Below are 14,354 nucleotides of genomic sequence, written 5' to 3'. Positions count from 1 at the left end.
AACGTAAAAAACCCTTTTTCTAAAATTGTCCTATAATTTGGAACTATGTGCAAAGGTCTTTAAAAGAATGACTAACCTTTGACCTAGCCATGCCATACCATTGCTGGATTTGTACCCCAAAGAGATAATAAGGAAAAAAACTTATACAAAAATATTTATAGCCATGCTCTTAGTGGTAGCAAAAAAATTGGAAAAATGAGGGAGTATCCGATTGGGGAATGGCTGAACAAATTGTGGTATCTGATGGTGATGGAATACTTTTATGCTAAAAGGAATAATAAAGTGGAGGAATTCCATGGAGTCTGGAACAACCTCCAGGAAGTGATGCAGAGCAAAAGGAGCAGAACCAGGAAAACATTGTACACAGAGACTGCATTGTGGTACAATCAAATGTAATGGACTTCTCTACTAGCAGCAATGCAGTGATCCAGGACAATTCTAAGGGACTTCTGAGAAAGAACGCTATCCAAATCCAGGGAAAGAACTGTGAAAAAGGAAATGCATTAGAAAAATATGTGATCGATCACATAATGTGATAGGGATATGATTAGGATTTTGATGTTAAAGGATCGAGCTAGTACAGATATGAATAACATGGAAATAGGTTTTGAACAATGATAGAAGTATAACACTGTGGAACTGCTTATTGGATTTGGGAGGGGGAAGGAAAGAGTTGGGAGGATCATGAATCATGTAACCATGGGAAAATATAAAAATAAAATAAAATAAAATCATAAATAAAAAATAAAAAGAGGAAAAAATTGTTCTATCCTCAACTAATTTTGAGTTATAACATTCCCTGAACACTATTTTAACAGAACTGTAAGAATTCACTTTCCTTTAAATGCCCTTGCTTCTGTCTCCTGTAAATATCATCAACATGATGTTCCTATACATAAATACTAGTCTCTTTAGGCATTTCATTCTATTACCTATTGTACTAGAAAGCTTCCTAAACATAGAGGCTTAGAGAGATTATGAAAGATGAAGTAATTTACCCATGGTTATACAACTGCTGAACACTGTGATATTTGAATCTGGGTCTCCCTGACTTCAAGGCAAGTATTCTAACCATTATCATATCCTATCTTATAGGTATATCATTAAGGAAAAGATAAAAAGTCACAAGTCTGTGAAGGTTATTGGACTGTTATTTTTACTTATTCAAAATAATTTTACTTACCCATCTAGAAGAGCTATGACATTCTTCCGGGGACGCCCAATATTGGGTCCATACAAACTGGCTCTAGAGTAAGTCCTGATGGGCTGCAACAGGCTTTTTAGTTGGATATAATCCTTTCCCAGCTGACTGCCATTCACTGCACGGCCATTCATGGTCCGATAGTTGTTTGGTTCTAGATTAAAAGCAAACTGTGTTGTCAGGGTTGGCTAGCATAGACTTCCTTCCTATTCACTAAGCCTTTCCTCCTCTTTAATTCCCAAGCCTATTTCCATTATGATACATCTATATTCTATTCCCTTCATTGCCACTGAAGCTTTAATAATTCATATGCTACAGATCTTTTTCATCCATGAAGGAATCCAAATTCTTCTTGGACTTATTTACACTTTCAAACTATACCCTATCTTGGGAGTAGCAAGTTCCAAGAGTTTAATATATATATATATACATATATGTGTATATATGTATATATATGTGTGTGTGTGTGTGTGTGTGTGTGTATCATACACACTGTTTAAAATTCCTTTTATTTCTACCTTAGTGAACCTCTTTTCCTGATTATTGAAGACTAGAACTGTGTCCATCCTGACCATACACATGATGCTTCAGTCTTGGGTTATATCTTCTCTTGGCCTTTAATGTTTATAGATTTAAGGACTAGATTGCATTTATATGTAGTCACAGTTTCTTATTTTTTTTCTTTTCAAGATGGCCCCTTGATCATCTCTATCAGTCTGGTTAATTTTCACTCAGCTCTGTCTAGTTTTATTTTTTCATCTTTCCCAGATGATTCTGGATAGAAGACTTTTTAGAAATGCTTCACGACTGACTTTGAATTCTCCTCTAAAGTACCCCAGCATTACATCTTTTTGAATATTATGTGGTCACCCTCTACTTTTTTTTTTACCATAGTTGTATGGACATAGCTTAAATCACCACTCCCCAAACTGGATGCTAATCTCTTTGAGGCCATCTTTTCTTTTCATTTCCATCAGCACCCAATCAATGAACTGACATTTATTATTAGGAATTTAGTATGTACTAATCACTGTACTAGGTTCTAGGGAAACAAAGAGAAAAATGAAACATCCTACCTTCAAGGACCTTATTTTCTATAGACATAGTTAAGAATGTGCTGTTGAGGGGATCATATGAGATACTATTGGTTTTTTTTTTTCTTTTTAAACCCTTACCTTCCGTCTTGGAGTCAATACTGTATATTGGCTCCAAGGCAGAAGAGTGGTAAGGGCTAGGCAATGGGGGTCAAGTGACTTGCCCAGGGTCACCCAGCTAGGAAGTGGCTGAGGCCAGATTTGAACCTAGGACCTCCCGTCTCTAGGTCTGGTTCTCAATCCACTGAGCTACCCAGCTGCCCCCTGAGATACTATTTGTAAAGGGCTTAGCACAGCACCTGGCACATAGGAGGTAGTATATAAATGATCTCCCTCTCCTTCAAAGTACATTAATATGCCAAGGACTTATGTTTTCCCACAGTGTGGGAAGTCTGTCCACTGATGAGGATACCAACATATTCTAAGTTGCCATCCAGGTCTTAAAGAGTTGGCTGAGGCTCCCAAAGATTGAGGGATCTATCTGTCTTATTGCACAAAGAAGTTAAATGAGAAGCCTTCAACCCAGATTTCAATTCCTTTTTCAATCCAGGTCCAGGACCCGTTCTTCTAACTCTTGCATCCTCTATTCACACATAGAGAACACAATGTTTTTCTACATTTAATTGAATTTTATAACAGTAACTGATCACCTTTACATGGAACTTTGTAAAGTGCATCATTCTCAACAAACCTCTGCATTAGATAGGGCAAGAAGAAAGTGAGTTAGTGGCAACCCAGTGTGGAAATTCTCTCTACTGGTGTTAGTAAGGAACCTGTCTATAAATCAGGGTCTTCAAGAATCATTTGGAGCCACTGAATGAGTAAAAGACTTGTCCATGATCACATAGCTATTAAATGCATGAGACAGGATTCAAGCCCCAAGCCTTCTGACTTTCAAGCCCAAAGTTCTATTTGTTATATGATATTAGCTAGCATTTATGTAACACTTACTATGTGCTAGTCACTATTTTAAGTGCTTTATAGAAATAATCTCATTTGATATTCACTATAACCCTGGGAGGTAGGTGCTATTATTATTCCCATTTTAGTGATGAGGAAACTGAGGGAAACAGAGGTTAAGTGACATCCCAAGGATCAAATAGTCTTTTTTTTTTAATATGGAAGATGGTTTAGATTTATTCTTTTTTAAAATAATATTTTATTTTCCCCTATTATGTGTAAAAACATTCATTTTAAAAAAATTGAGTTCCAAATCTCCCTTCTTCTGACCCTCCCTCCTTTGTTGCCTTTCCCCTCTCCTTGAGACAGTAAGAAATCCTATATAGATTTTACACAGCCTTTTAAAAGACAAAATAATGTTTTCAGTTTTGTTTTCATTGACCTTCTTAATTTGAGACATTCTTAGTTGTACAGTAAGTCAATACCTTCAGTCTGTTCTGACTCCCTTTATATTCCCTCATCTGGGTCATACAAACTCACAACTTTAGAACTTCTCATTCTTGACTTCTTTTGGGGTTATTTTTTTTTTGTAAGTTCTTTCCCCTGAACTTCCACACAGTGAAGTTCAACTGCATCTCTCCTACTTATTCATAAAGATTTCCAGGACCTTCTTGCCATATGTTCTCACTGGTTGTGTATTTAATGATTCAGAAGTGCTAAGATTCTAGTGAAAACTTGAAGATTTCACTGTGCATTCCATCTTGCATACAATCTAGTTATTTATTCGTAATCTATTGAAAAGTTTGGTTTCCATGCAACAAATAATTCTCCCCAAATGGAAAATCAATAAAGAACTATTTATTAAACTTTTGTGTAATTGGTGGATGGGACTGAAAAATGAGTACCATGATTTAGCAAATGGAATCAATAAAGTGCTTCTTCGATTTGGCTCTAGGCATGTTTATAAGGTATTTTTCCTCATCTGTGACAGTCATTAACATCAAATATTGAAAAACCTGAACTTAGAGCCAGATTCTTGAATCAGTATACCACTGTGAAAAATCTGGGACTAAATAAGATAATATAAATAAATTGCTTTTGCAAACCTTAAAGTTTGCATTCCATAAATGCTATTAAACTCAGATTCTTAAAGCATATTTAATTATGTTCAACTTAAATAAGATTAATAATAAAAGTTTTACTAAGTGGAAAAGATTTTGTATCATTAATAAAGTAAAATGTTACTTTCCAATTTCTACCCCCAACCTTTCTTATAATTACTACTCAGTTCGAACGCTAACTTCTTCTGGATGCCTTTCCAGGTCGTGTCAAGTACTTCTGTCTTCCCATCCAAGGTTACTTGGAGTCTATTTTGTTTATATCTTGTATATATTTAATATGTACATGTCATCTTCTTCAATAGAATGTGAACTCAATCAGGATAATGACCGTTACATTCTAGTCCTACCTCCCAATAGCCCAACACAGTGCCTAAAACATAGTACATCCTTAAAAAAACTTGTTGATAGATTGCTAGCTTTTCACTAATAAGGATACAGTGCCCACTCTATTCAGTTTTCTTCATGCTATGTCAATTCATATAAATGTTCACATTTTTCTCTAAATTACTCACACTTACTGTTTCTTGTACCACAGTAATATTTTGTGATATTCACATACCATGATTTTTTTTCAAGCATTCCCCAGGCCACAGGAATCTACCTTGTTTCTAGGTACCCATTTTGCTACTCAAAAGTTTTCCTACAAGTATTTTATTATATATGGGGTTTTTCTTTCTATCATTGACCTTCCCCACATTGGTATATACTCTCAGTAGGATAATTGCTAGGCTAAAGGGTATAAATACTTTAGTTTGCTCACATAATTCCAAATTGACAAAGTAGATGGATCAGTTAATTGCTCCATCAACAGCATATTAATATGTCTGTTCTCCCATATCCCTTTCCAAATTGGCTCTTTTTTATTTTTATTATCTTTGCTAATTTGATATGTATAACATAAAATCAAAGTTTTTAGTTTAATTTTTCTTATTATTTGAAGAATTTTTCATCATGGTTATTGAATTACCTTTCTTCTCTTGAGAACTGCTTATATTTTTTGTCCCCTTATCTCTTAGAAAAAGATTCCTGGGGCATCTTCCCTCTATATTTTAGATCAGAGATATTGGATGCAAAATTGTTTTTAACTCAGTAACTTCCCTTTGTATTTTATATACATTGATTTTGCTTATACAAAAAAAATTAATTTGATATAATGGAATTTGGACATTTTGTCTATTGATCATCTTTATCCCTTGTTTTGTTATTAATTCCCTTCACAAATATTTGGAAGATACTACTTTCTATTATACTCTACTTTATGTTCTAATGGTGTTTATATGGTGGGAGCTTGTTATAATAGTAATATAATATAATAGTTATAATAGTAATATATGTTATAATAGTAATATAATAATAATATAATATAATATATGGTATAACACGCTCATCTCCATCTGTTTTCTGCCCGTTTTCCGAGTAATTCTTATTTACTTTACCTAATAGCTTGCGATTTTGAATTTATTAAATTTGACCTATTTGTTTAGGTCTTGTTTGTCTAGTATTCCCCACTCACTACCTTTTTCTTTTTTTATATAGGACCTATCACTAGAGTAGGGAGTTCTTGGTAATTCCCAGGTACCTCGGGCACCTGCTTTTCAATTTACAGACTTAGACAGTTGCCAGGGTCTTCTGAGCAGATAAGTCACTTATAAAGGGTAAATGTCAGAGATAGAACTCCAAAACAAGTTTTTCTCACTCCAAGGTCAGCTACTCTTTTTTGATCTAGTTCCAAATTGCTATTACTTTGTAACATATTTTATAATCTGCTGATATTAATCTTTTCATTCCTACATTTCAATTATTTCCTTGAAATTCTTCATTTTTCTCCTTTAAATGAATTAAGATCTTATTTTTTCTATCTTTATAAAGTAAGCATCTAACAATTTCATGGGTACATTAAATCATTAAGTTAATTTAGGTACTATTATTTTTATTATATTTGCATTGCCCAACTATGAACAATGAATATTTTCCTAATTATTTTAATTGCATTACTTCTGTAAGTAATAATTTATATTTATAAGCCTAAGTTTATTTAACTTGGGTTATTTATTAAATTTCATCTATGTTTTCAGTCTTGTTGGTCCTTATTCTTTACATTTTAATTATACTAAAACTTTATTTTATTTGTGCCACCTCTAACAGCTAGTGTTTTCCCTCTGAGATTACCTTCCATCTGCACTAAATATATCTTGTATATATGCTTATTTGTATTGTGTTAATCTTATTAAAAGATGAGTTCCTTGAAGACACATCATATTTTTTCCTTTCTTTTGTATCTTCAGGATTTATTACAGTGCCTGGTACACAAAGCACTTAATATGCTTGTTGATCAATTATGAAATATAAAAGATTATGTTTGTGATTTCTCTCTCAATCTAGAAGTTATTTATATTTTTACTTATAAGCAATTTTTCTAAGGGTGCTATGTGATGCTAAAAGGTAGGTATAGCTCCAAAATAAGCATCAATAATTACCAAAGACATACTATATCCAGTTCAAGTATTTTATTCAAATCCTTAATTTCTGTCTTGTTTTTCTGTTTGATTTGTCCAAGTCTAGATGTTCACTGAAAAAATACTATTTTATTAATTAGATCTTCTTGTCAGTTGGTAAATAAAGTACCTTAAATAGGTGGCATGCATTTGTTACATTAGTTTAATATTGCTACTGATTCATTATCTATGGTATGTTTAATTATAACATAGCTTTTTTGATAATTTGTTTGACTCTTATCTTGTTTAAAATATGATTATTACTCTCACTTTCTGGTATTCAAATAAAGCACCAAAACAACTAACTTATGATTTTAACTTTCTTTATATTTTATATGTATTTCTTATAAAAAGCAAGTTACTTTCCATTCTGTCCCTTTGACAACCTCTTCCACTTTATGGGTGAGTTCATCCCATTCTCATTCATGCTTATGAGTGTTAAATTTGTATTTCCTTTTACTAAATCATGTTATAATATTTTCTTATATACTCCCTGACCATTTCCATAAGAAAAAAATCAACATTTTTAAAGTGAATGAATTTATAAGGTATAAGCAATTATTTTCCTTATAGCAAATCAATGTTTTTTCTCCTTTCCTTCTTCTTTCAGCCCATAACTAAACCAAAAGATCTTGTATTCTTTCTTTTATTCTTTTTTGTAACTACCATCTGGGGGAATTGCTTGTTTTGTTTGAAATAATCTTCCTAATTCTACCTTCTCTCTCTTCTTGCCCTTGTCTTTCTTCTTGTCTTTCATTCATCTTTAGAGATAATGGACTAGAAAAGGATAATTGTCTCTTCTATCTCTTTTAAAATACAAGGTATCCATTATTACTTAGCCTTTTAGTAATGTTCAAACTTGATGACATTTCTTAAGTTTCTTTCAGCTTCCATGCTGGCCTATACAGTCCTTCAAAAGAGTTTCTCTTATTGAAGTTTGAAGCTCTTCTTTGGAGTCATAAAGTATTTCCCTTCGTTTCTCCCTATGTAAAGTTTATTCATCTCACTCACACCTTAGATTTCTATAAATGAAAATTCTATTCACGGAGAAGGGTTGTGTTAGGTAACAAAGGTTAATCTTGGACCTGTGCCATTTTGGGAAAGCGTAAGTTAGAGGGCTCAGGTTAGATGGATGTAGGAAACCATGAAGACAGTGGGTACTCAGGGTTATTGGGGATAAGAGTAGGAATGTGAAAAGTAAATTTCCCAGCACTATAATTTTGTCAGGAGCCTGGTGGTGGCCCAAATCATTCCAAATCCCAAACCATTCTTTGTGACGCATTTGGCACATATGTAGCCTCAGAAGACATTAATTGTTGAACTGAGACATCAGTTCTTGAATGTGATCATGTCATGCTTTCTCTGGCTGCCCAGTTCACTCAAATGCTTACAATATTTCCCCATCCTCTCCTTCCCTCCCTGGAAGGTGGAGAATGATGGGATGAAGAAGGAGTCATAGAAATAAGAAAGTCTGATATTAAATCTATTCCAATGAAGGGGAATATACCAAAGCATTAGTTATCTGCTACTAGGGAAAAGTAGGGAGAAATGAGGAGGAATTTGGTTGAGTCTAGTCTGCCTTCCTCCATGTGCCTTGTCCTTGGGCTGTGAGATTCCTTTCCTCCAGGGTAACTTAGAATTCAGGAATGACAAGAGCATCCTGTATTTCTTCAGCATCACTATCAACAAAAAAGAGAGCATTAAATTACAAAGCCATTCATAAGGATGCTGGCCCATATTCAGTTCGGATGACTATTACTCAAAATGAAATCATAATTAGCATTGATTCTGTAATAGGAATGAATCCCAGAATCTCTAGGAGAAGGCCTCACATTAAAAAAAAAAAAAGGTTAAATTACCAGAGGGAAAATATGATCCTGGCTGTTACAGATGGGCTGTATCCTGGTTGAAAGAGAAACAGTGAAGTTCATGTGTGGTTTTATTCCCATGCTCAGAATCAAGTCGCTGTAGGTGTAACAGCAGTAACAAAACCAAACTGAAAAAAGCAGCCGCAGTGATCTGTTTTGAAATCCCTGGGCAGCCATTTTCAGAGTCCCATAAAGTTAAGCAAACAAAAAGGTGAGCCTGAAAAATCCAGGCATTCACCCAAACGAACAGTTGGCTTCCCAGTGGATTACGTTTCACAGAGGCATGATCATGCAGTGGAAAGGCTCACCTCCCGATAGAGAGGTGATGTGCTCAAGATGCAGAGTGAGATACACATTTCTGGACACAGCCAAAATATGGGAATTTTTCTTAACTGTGTATTTGTTACAAGGATTTTGCTTTATTTTCCCCCTTCTGTGGAGGGAGAGGTGAAAAGGAGAGAAAATAAATTCTTGTTAATTGGAAAAAAAGGTATAACTAAAAAAAGAAGGAACTAGACTCGCAGTTAAGAGATTGGAATGTAAACTGTCATTCACCAACTGTCAAGGGGCACATAACCCTTACAGTCTTGGTTTTCTTGCCTGTCAAATGGGAACAATCATCCTAGCTGGTGGTAGAAAGTCAAGTGAGAACACTTGAGTGTAAGCATGATTATAATCTCTTAAGATTCAATTTTTTCTTGTCTGTTGAATAGGAATAAATATACTAACTAGTTAGTGGAGACTCAAGTGAAAAGATTTAAATTTAAGAGTCATTATAACCTCTTAGAGATTCAGTTTTCTTGTCTCTCAAATGGGAATGATCATAGTGCTAGTGGTTAATTTCAAATGAGAAGATTCAAGTGTGAAAGTGATTTGTAAGTTCACAAAGGGTGGGCATCCCTAGTATTTTCCTGACTCATGCCCAGGTGACAGTCTGATAGGAAGGACCTCTCACGTTGCTCTTCCTCCTCAACTTTGTCAGTGCAGAAAAGACAATGTCTTTACTCACCATTGCCCAGCTCCCAAGAGATGTTGTATTTTTTGCTAGCGCTGTACTTAACCAGACCCAGAGCGCTTGAGCTGTTCCAGGAATTGTTAGGATTGCGTCGCAGTGCATTCAAGGCGAAGATCAGGTGCAGCCCAGAGCAATCAGCGAAGTTATAGAGTTTGTCTAGAGACCTGGCTGGGAAGAAGCAAAGGAAGGCTTGTAATTCTCAAATAAAAATTTCATACCAGAGGAAGAGGTCAAGGATTTCAGAGAAGGAAGTAAATTCCAATGACAAGAAATGAGGTGGTACAGAGTTTTAAAATCAGGAAGACCTGAATTCAAATTCAGCTTCAGACATTTCCTAGCTGTTTTGGTTCATGTAATTATCTGGCTGAATTCCCTAAAATATAAATGGGAATAATAATAATTACCACTCAAGGTTGTTGTAATGAGATAATATTTTTAAATCACTTAGCACAGTGCCTAGCACATAATAAATTTTTGTTTCCTTTCTCCCTCCCTCCTTTCATCTTCTTTCCTTCCCTCCTTTCCTTCCTCTCTCCCCCTCCCTTCCTTTTCTCACTTCCTCTATTCCTTTTTTCATCCCTCCCTTTCTTATCTCCATGCTTCCTCCCTCCCTCCCTTCTTCCACTCCCTCCTTCCTTCCATTTTCCCCTTCTTCATTCCAACAAACATTTATTAAAGATTATTATAATTTGCCTAATTATATGGCAATAAATACACCAATTTAGGTGATATGGATGAATATATACAAAAATACAAACTGCCTAGACTAACAGAAGAAGAAATAGAATTCTTAAATAATCCCATATCAGAAAATGAAATCCAACAAGCCATCAAAGAACATCCTAAGAAAAAATCCCCAGGGCCTGATGGATTCACCAGTGAATTCTATCAAACATTTAGAGAACAGTTAATCCCAATACTATACAAACTATTTGACATAATAAGCAAAGAGGGAGTTCTACCAAACTCCTTTTATGACACAAATATGGTACTGATTCCAAAACCAGGCAGGTCAACAACAGAGAAAGAAAACTATAGACCAATCTCCCTAATGAATATAGATACAAAAATCTTAAATAGGATACTAGCAAAAAGACTCCAGCAAATGATCAGAAGGGTCATCCACCATGATCAAGTAGGATTTATATCAGGGATGCAAGGCTGGTTCAATATTAGGAAAACCATCCACATAATTGACCACATCAACAAGCAAACCAACAAGAACCACATGATTATCTCAATAGATGCAGAAAAAGCCTTTGATAAAATACAACACCCATTCCTATTAAAAAAACTAGAAAGCATAGGAATAGAAGGGTCATTCCTAAAAATAATAAACAGTATATATCTAAAACCATCAGCTAATATCATCTGCAATGGGGATAAACTAGATGCATTCCCAATAAGATCAGGAGTGAAACAAGGATGCCCATTATCACCTCTACTATTTGACATTGTACTAGAAACACTAGCAGTAGCAATTAGAGAAGAAAAAGAAATTGAAGAAATCAAAATAGGCAAGGAGGAGACCAAGTTATCACTCTTTGCAGATGACATGATGGTCTACTTAAAGAATCCTAGAGACTCAACCAAAAAGCTAATTGAAATAATCAACAACTTTAGCAAAGTTGCAGGATACAAAATAAACCCGCATAAGTCATCAGCATTTCTATACATCTCCAACACAGCTCAGCAGCAAAAACTAGAAAGAGAAATCCCATTCAAAATCACCTTAGACAAAATAAAATACCTAGGAATCTATCTCCCGAGACAAACACAGGAACTATATGAACACAACTACAAAACACTCTCCACACAACTAAAACTAGACTTGAGGAATTGGAAAAACATTAACTGCTCATGGATAGGACGAGCCAATATAATAAAAATGACCATCCTACCCAAACTTATTTATCTAGTGCCATACCCATTGAACTCCCAAAAAATTTCCTTACTGATTTAGAAAAAAAACCATAACAAAGTTCATTTGGAATAACAAAAGATCAAGGATGTCCAGGGAAATAATGAAAAAAAAAACACAAATGATGGGGGCCTTGCAGTCCCAGACCTCAAACTATATTACAAAGCAGCAGTCATCAAAACAATTTGGTACTGGCTAAGAGACAGAAAGGAGGATCAGTGGAATAGACTTGGGGCAAGTGACCTCAGCAAGACAGTATATGATAAACCCAAAGATCCCAGCTTTTGGGACAAAAATCCACTATTCAATAAAAACTGCTGGGAAAATTGGAAGAAAGTGTGGGAGAGATTAGGAATTGATCAACACCTCACACCCTACACCAAGATAAATTCAAAATGGGTGAATGACTTAAACATAAAGAAGGAAACCATAAGTAAATTGGGTAAACACAGAATAGTATACATGTCAGACCTCTGTGAGGGGAAAGACTTTAAAACCAAGCAAGACATAGAAAGAATCACGAAATGTAAAATAAATAATTTCTACTACATCAAATAAAAAAGATTTTGTACAAACAAAACCAATGTAACTAAAATCAGAAGGGAAACAACAAATTGGGAAAAAATCTTCATAGAAACCTCTGACAAAGGTTTAATTACTCAAATTTATAAAGAGCTAAATCAATTGTACAAAAAAAAACAAGCCATTCTCCAATTGATAAATGGGCAAGGGACATGGATAGGCAGTTTTCAGATAAAGAAATCAAAACTATTAATAAGCACATGAAGAAGTGTTCTAAATCTCTTATAATTAGAGAGATTGAAATCAAAACAACTCTGAGGTATCACCTCACACCTAGCAGATTGGCTAACATGATAGCAAAGGGAAGTAATGAATGCTGGAGGGGATGTGGCAAAGTAGGGACATTAATTCATTGCTGGTGGAGTTGTGAACTGATCCAACCATTCTGGAGGGCAATTTGGAACTATGCCAAAAGGGCGATAAAAGAATGTCTACCCTTTGATCCAGCCATAGCACTGCTGGGTCTGTACCCCAAAGAGATAATGGGGAAAAAGATTTGTACAAGAATATTCATAGCTGCGCTCTTTGTGGTGGCCAAAAATTGGAAAACGAGGGGATGCCCATCAATTGGGGAATGGCTGAACAAATTGTGGTATATTTTGGTGATGGAATACTATTGTGCTAAAAGGAATAATAAAGTGGAGGAATTCCATGGAGACTGGAACGACCTCCAGGAATTGATGCATAGTGAAAGGAGCAGAACCAGGAGAACCTTATACACAGAGACTAATACACTGTAGTATAATCTAATGTAATGGACTTCTCCATTAGTGGCGGTGTAATGTCCCTGAGCAATCTGCAGGGATCTAGGAGAAAAAACACTATCCATAAGCAGAGGATAAACTGTGGGAGTAGAAACACCGAGGAAAAGCAACTGCTGGACTACAGGGGTTGAGGGGACATGACAGAGGAGAGACTCTAAACGAACACTCTAATGCAAATACTAACAACATGGCAATGGGTTCGAATCAAGAACAAATGTGATACCCAGTGGAATCACGCATCGGCTATAGGGGTGGTGGGGGAGGAAAAGAAAATGATCTTTGTCTTTAATGAATAATGCTTGGAAATGATCAAATAAAATATCATTAAAAAAGATTATTATAATACACAGAGACAATGTGGCATAGTGGATGGAGAACTGGCATCAGTACCAAGAAGACTTGGGTTCAAGCTATATCTGTGACAGCTTAGCAATTCACAATTATTAAGTACCTATTATATCCAGACATTTTGCTGCATTCTGAGGATACAAAGAAAATCAATATCCAGTATCACAATTATTTAGTACCTATTACATCCAGGTTCTTTGCTACATTCTGGGGATACAAAGAAAATCAAAAGACCTCTTCTCAAGGAACTCACAGTCCAGTAGAGGAAGACAACATAGAAACAACTGTACAAACAAGCTATACATAGGATAAATGAGAAATAATCAACAGAAGAAAGAAAATAGAATTGAGGGGCCTTAGGAAAGGCTTGTGTGTCTTGAGGATAGTCACTTAGCCTCTATAAGACTAGTATAGTAGTTGTCTCTTGGTAACCAAGGATGACGATTGTCTTTGTGCATTTTCATCTATGATAGATGAATGTGCACAAAGACACTTGTGCATGAAGGAGATTTAAGTGGAAAAGTCAATGCACAGAGACAGTCCCACTCTCTCGGCGTCAGAAGCCTGGGTCCAGTGGCACAAAAAGTCGTTACACCTGGAGACTTCCTCAGCTGCATTAGATGGCTGTGTTGTCTTTTGTGCTCCAACACGCCCATAGCACTCCACAGTGCTTTGCTGCGTCGCCATCTCAGCCGTTGAACCTTCTTGTTGGTTTCTTCCGTCTGTTCAGCCGAAGCAGTCTTCACATGCTGACTATGAGTTGCATAAAAGGGGCCAGTTCTACATTTGTGGAGGGCATTTCCTCTTCAGTTCTCTATCGTAATGAAGTTGCAGGTCTGATCCCCAACCCTACCACTCTCATAATATAAGTTTTGGCCTTCTTGAATCTTAGCTAATCTGAATAGTTATGTGTAAGGGATGGAAAAAGTTGGAGTTATATATAAGAGATGCAAAAAGTCAGAGTTTAGTAGTCATTAGTTGGGGATCAATTGTGTGGTGCTCACTCCCATTCCAACAATATAATACAAATATATACAAAATAATA

At 35.4% G+C, this 14,354-nt stretch overlaps 1 protein-coding gene across 1 annotated transcript in view; it reads right to left on the bottom strand.

Annotated features, from left to right (window-relative positions):
* Positions 1 to 14,354, bottom strand: part of HPSE2 (heparanase 2 (inactive)) — a 753,270-nt gene that overhangs the window by 306,088 nt on the left and 432,828 nt on the right. The window contains exons 4-5 of the mRNA XM_056801127.1: positions 9,689 to 9,862; positions 1,184 to 1,355 (exon numbers count right to left, since the gene is read on the bottom strand). Coding sequence (XP_056657105.1) covers positions 1,184 to 1,355; positions 9,689 to 9,862 — 346 coding nt within the window. The remainder of the gene's footprint in view (positions 1 to 1,183; positions 1,356 to 9,688; positions 9,863 to 14,354) is intronic.

This window comes from Monodelphis domestica, chromosome 1 (genome assembly GCF_027887165.1).
Source record: "Monodelphis domestica isolate mMonDom1 chromosome 1, mMonDom1.pri, whole genome shotgun sequence".
Classification (NCBI taxonomy): Eukaryota; Metazoa; Chordata; class Mammalia; order Didelphimorphia; family Didelphidae; genus Monodelphis; species Monodelphis domestica.
This window is presented reverse-complemented; position numbering and strand designations above follow the sequence as displayed.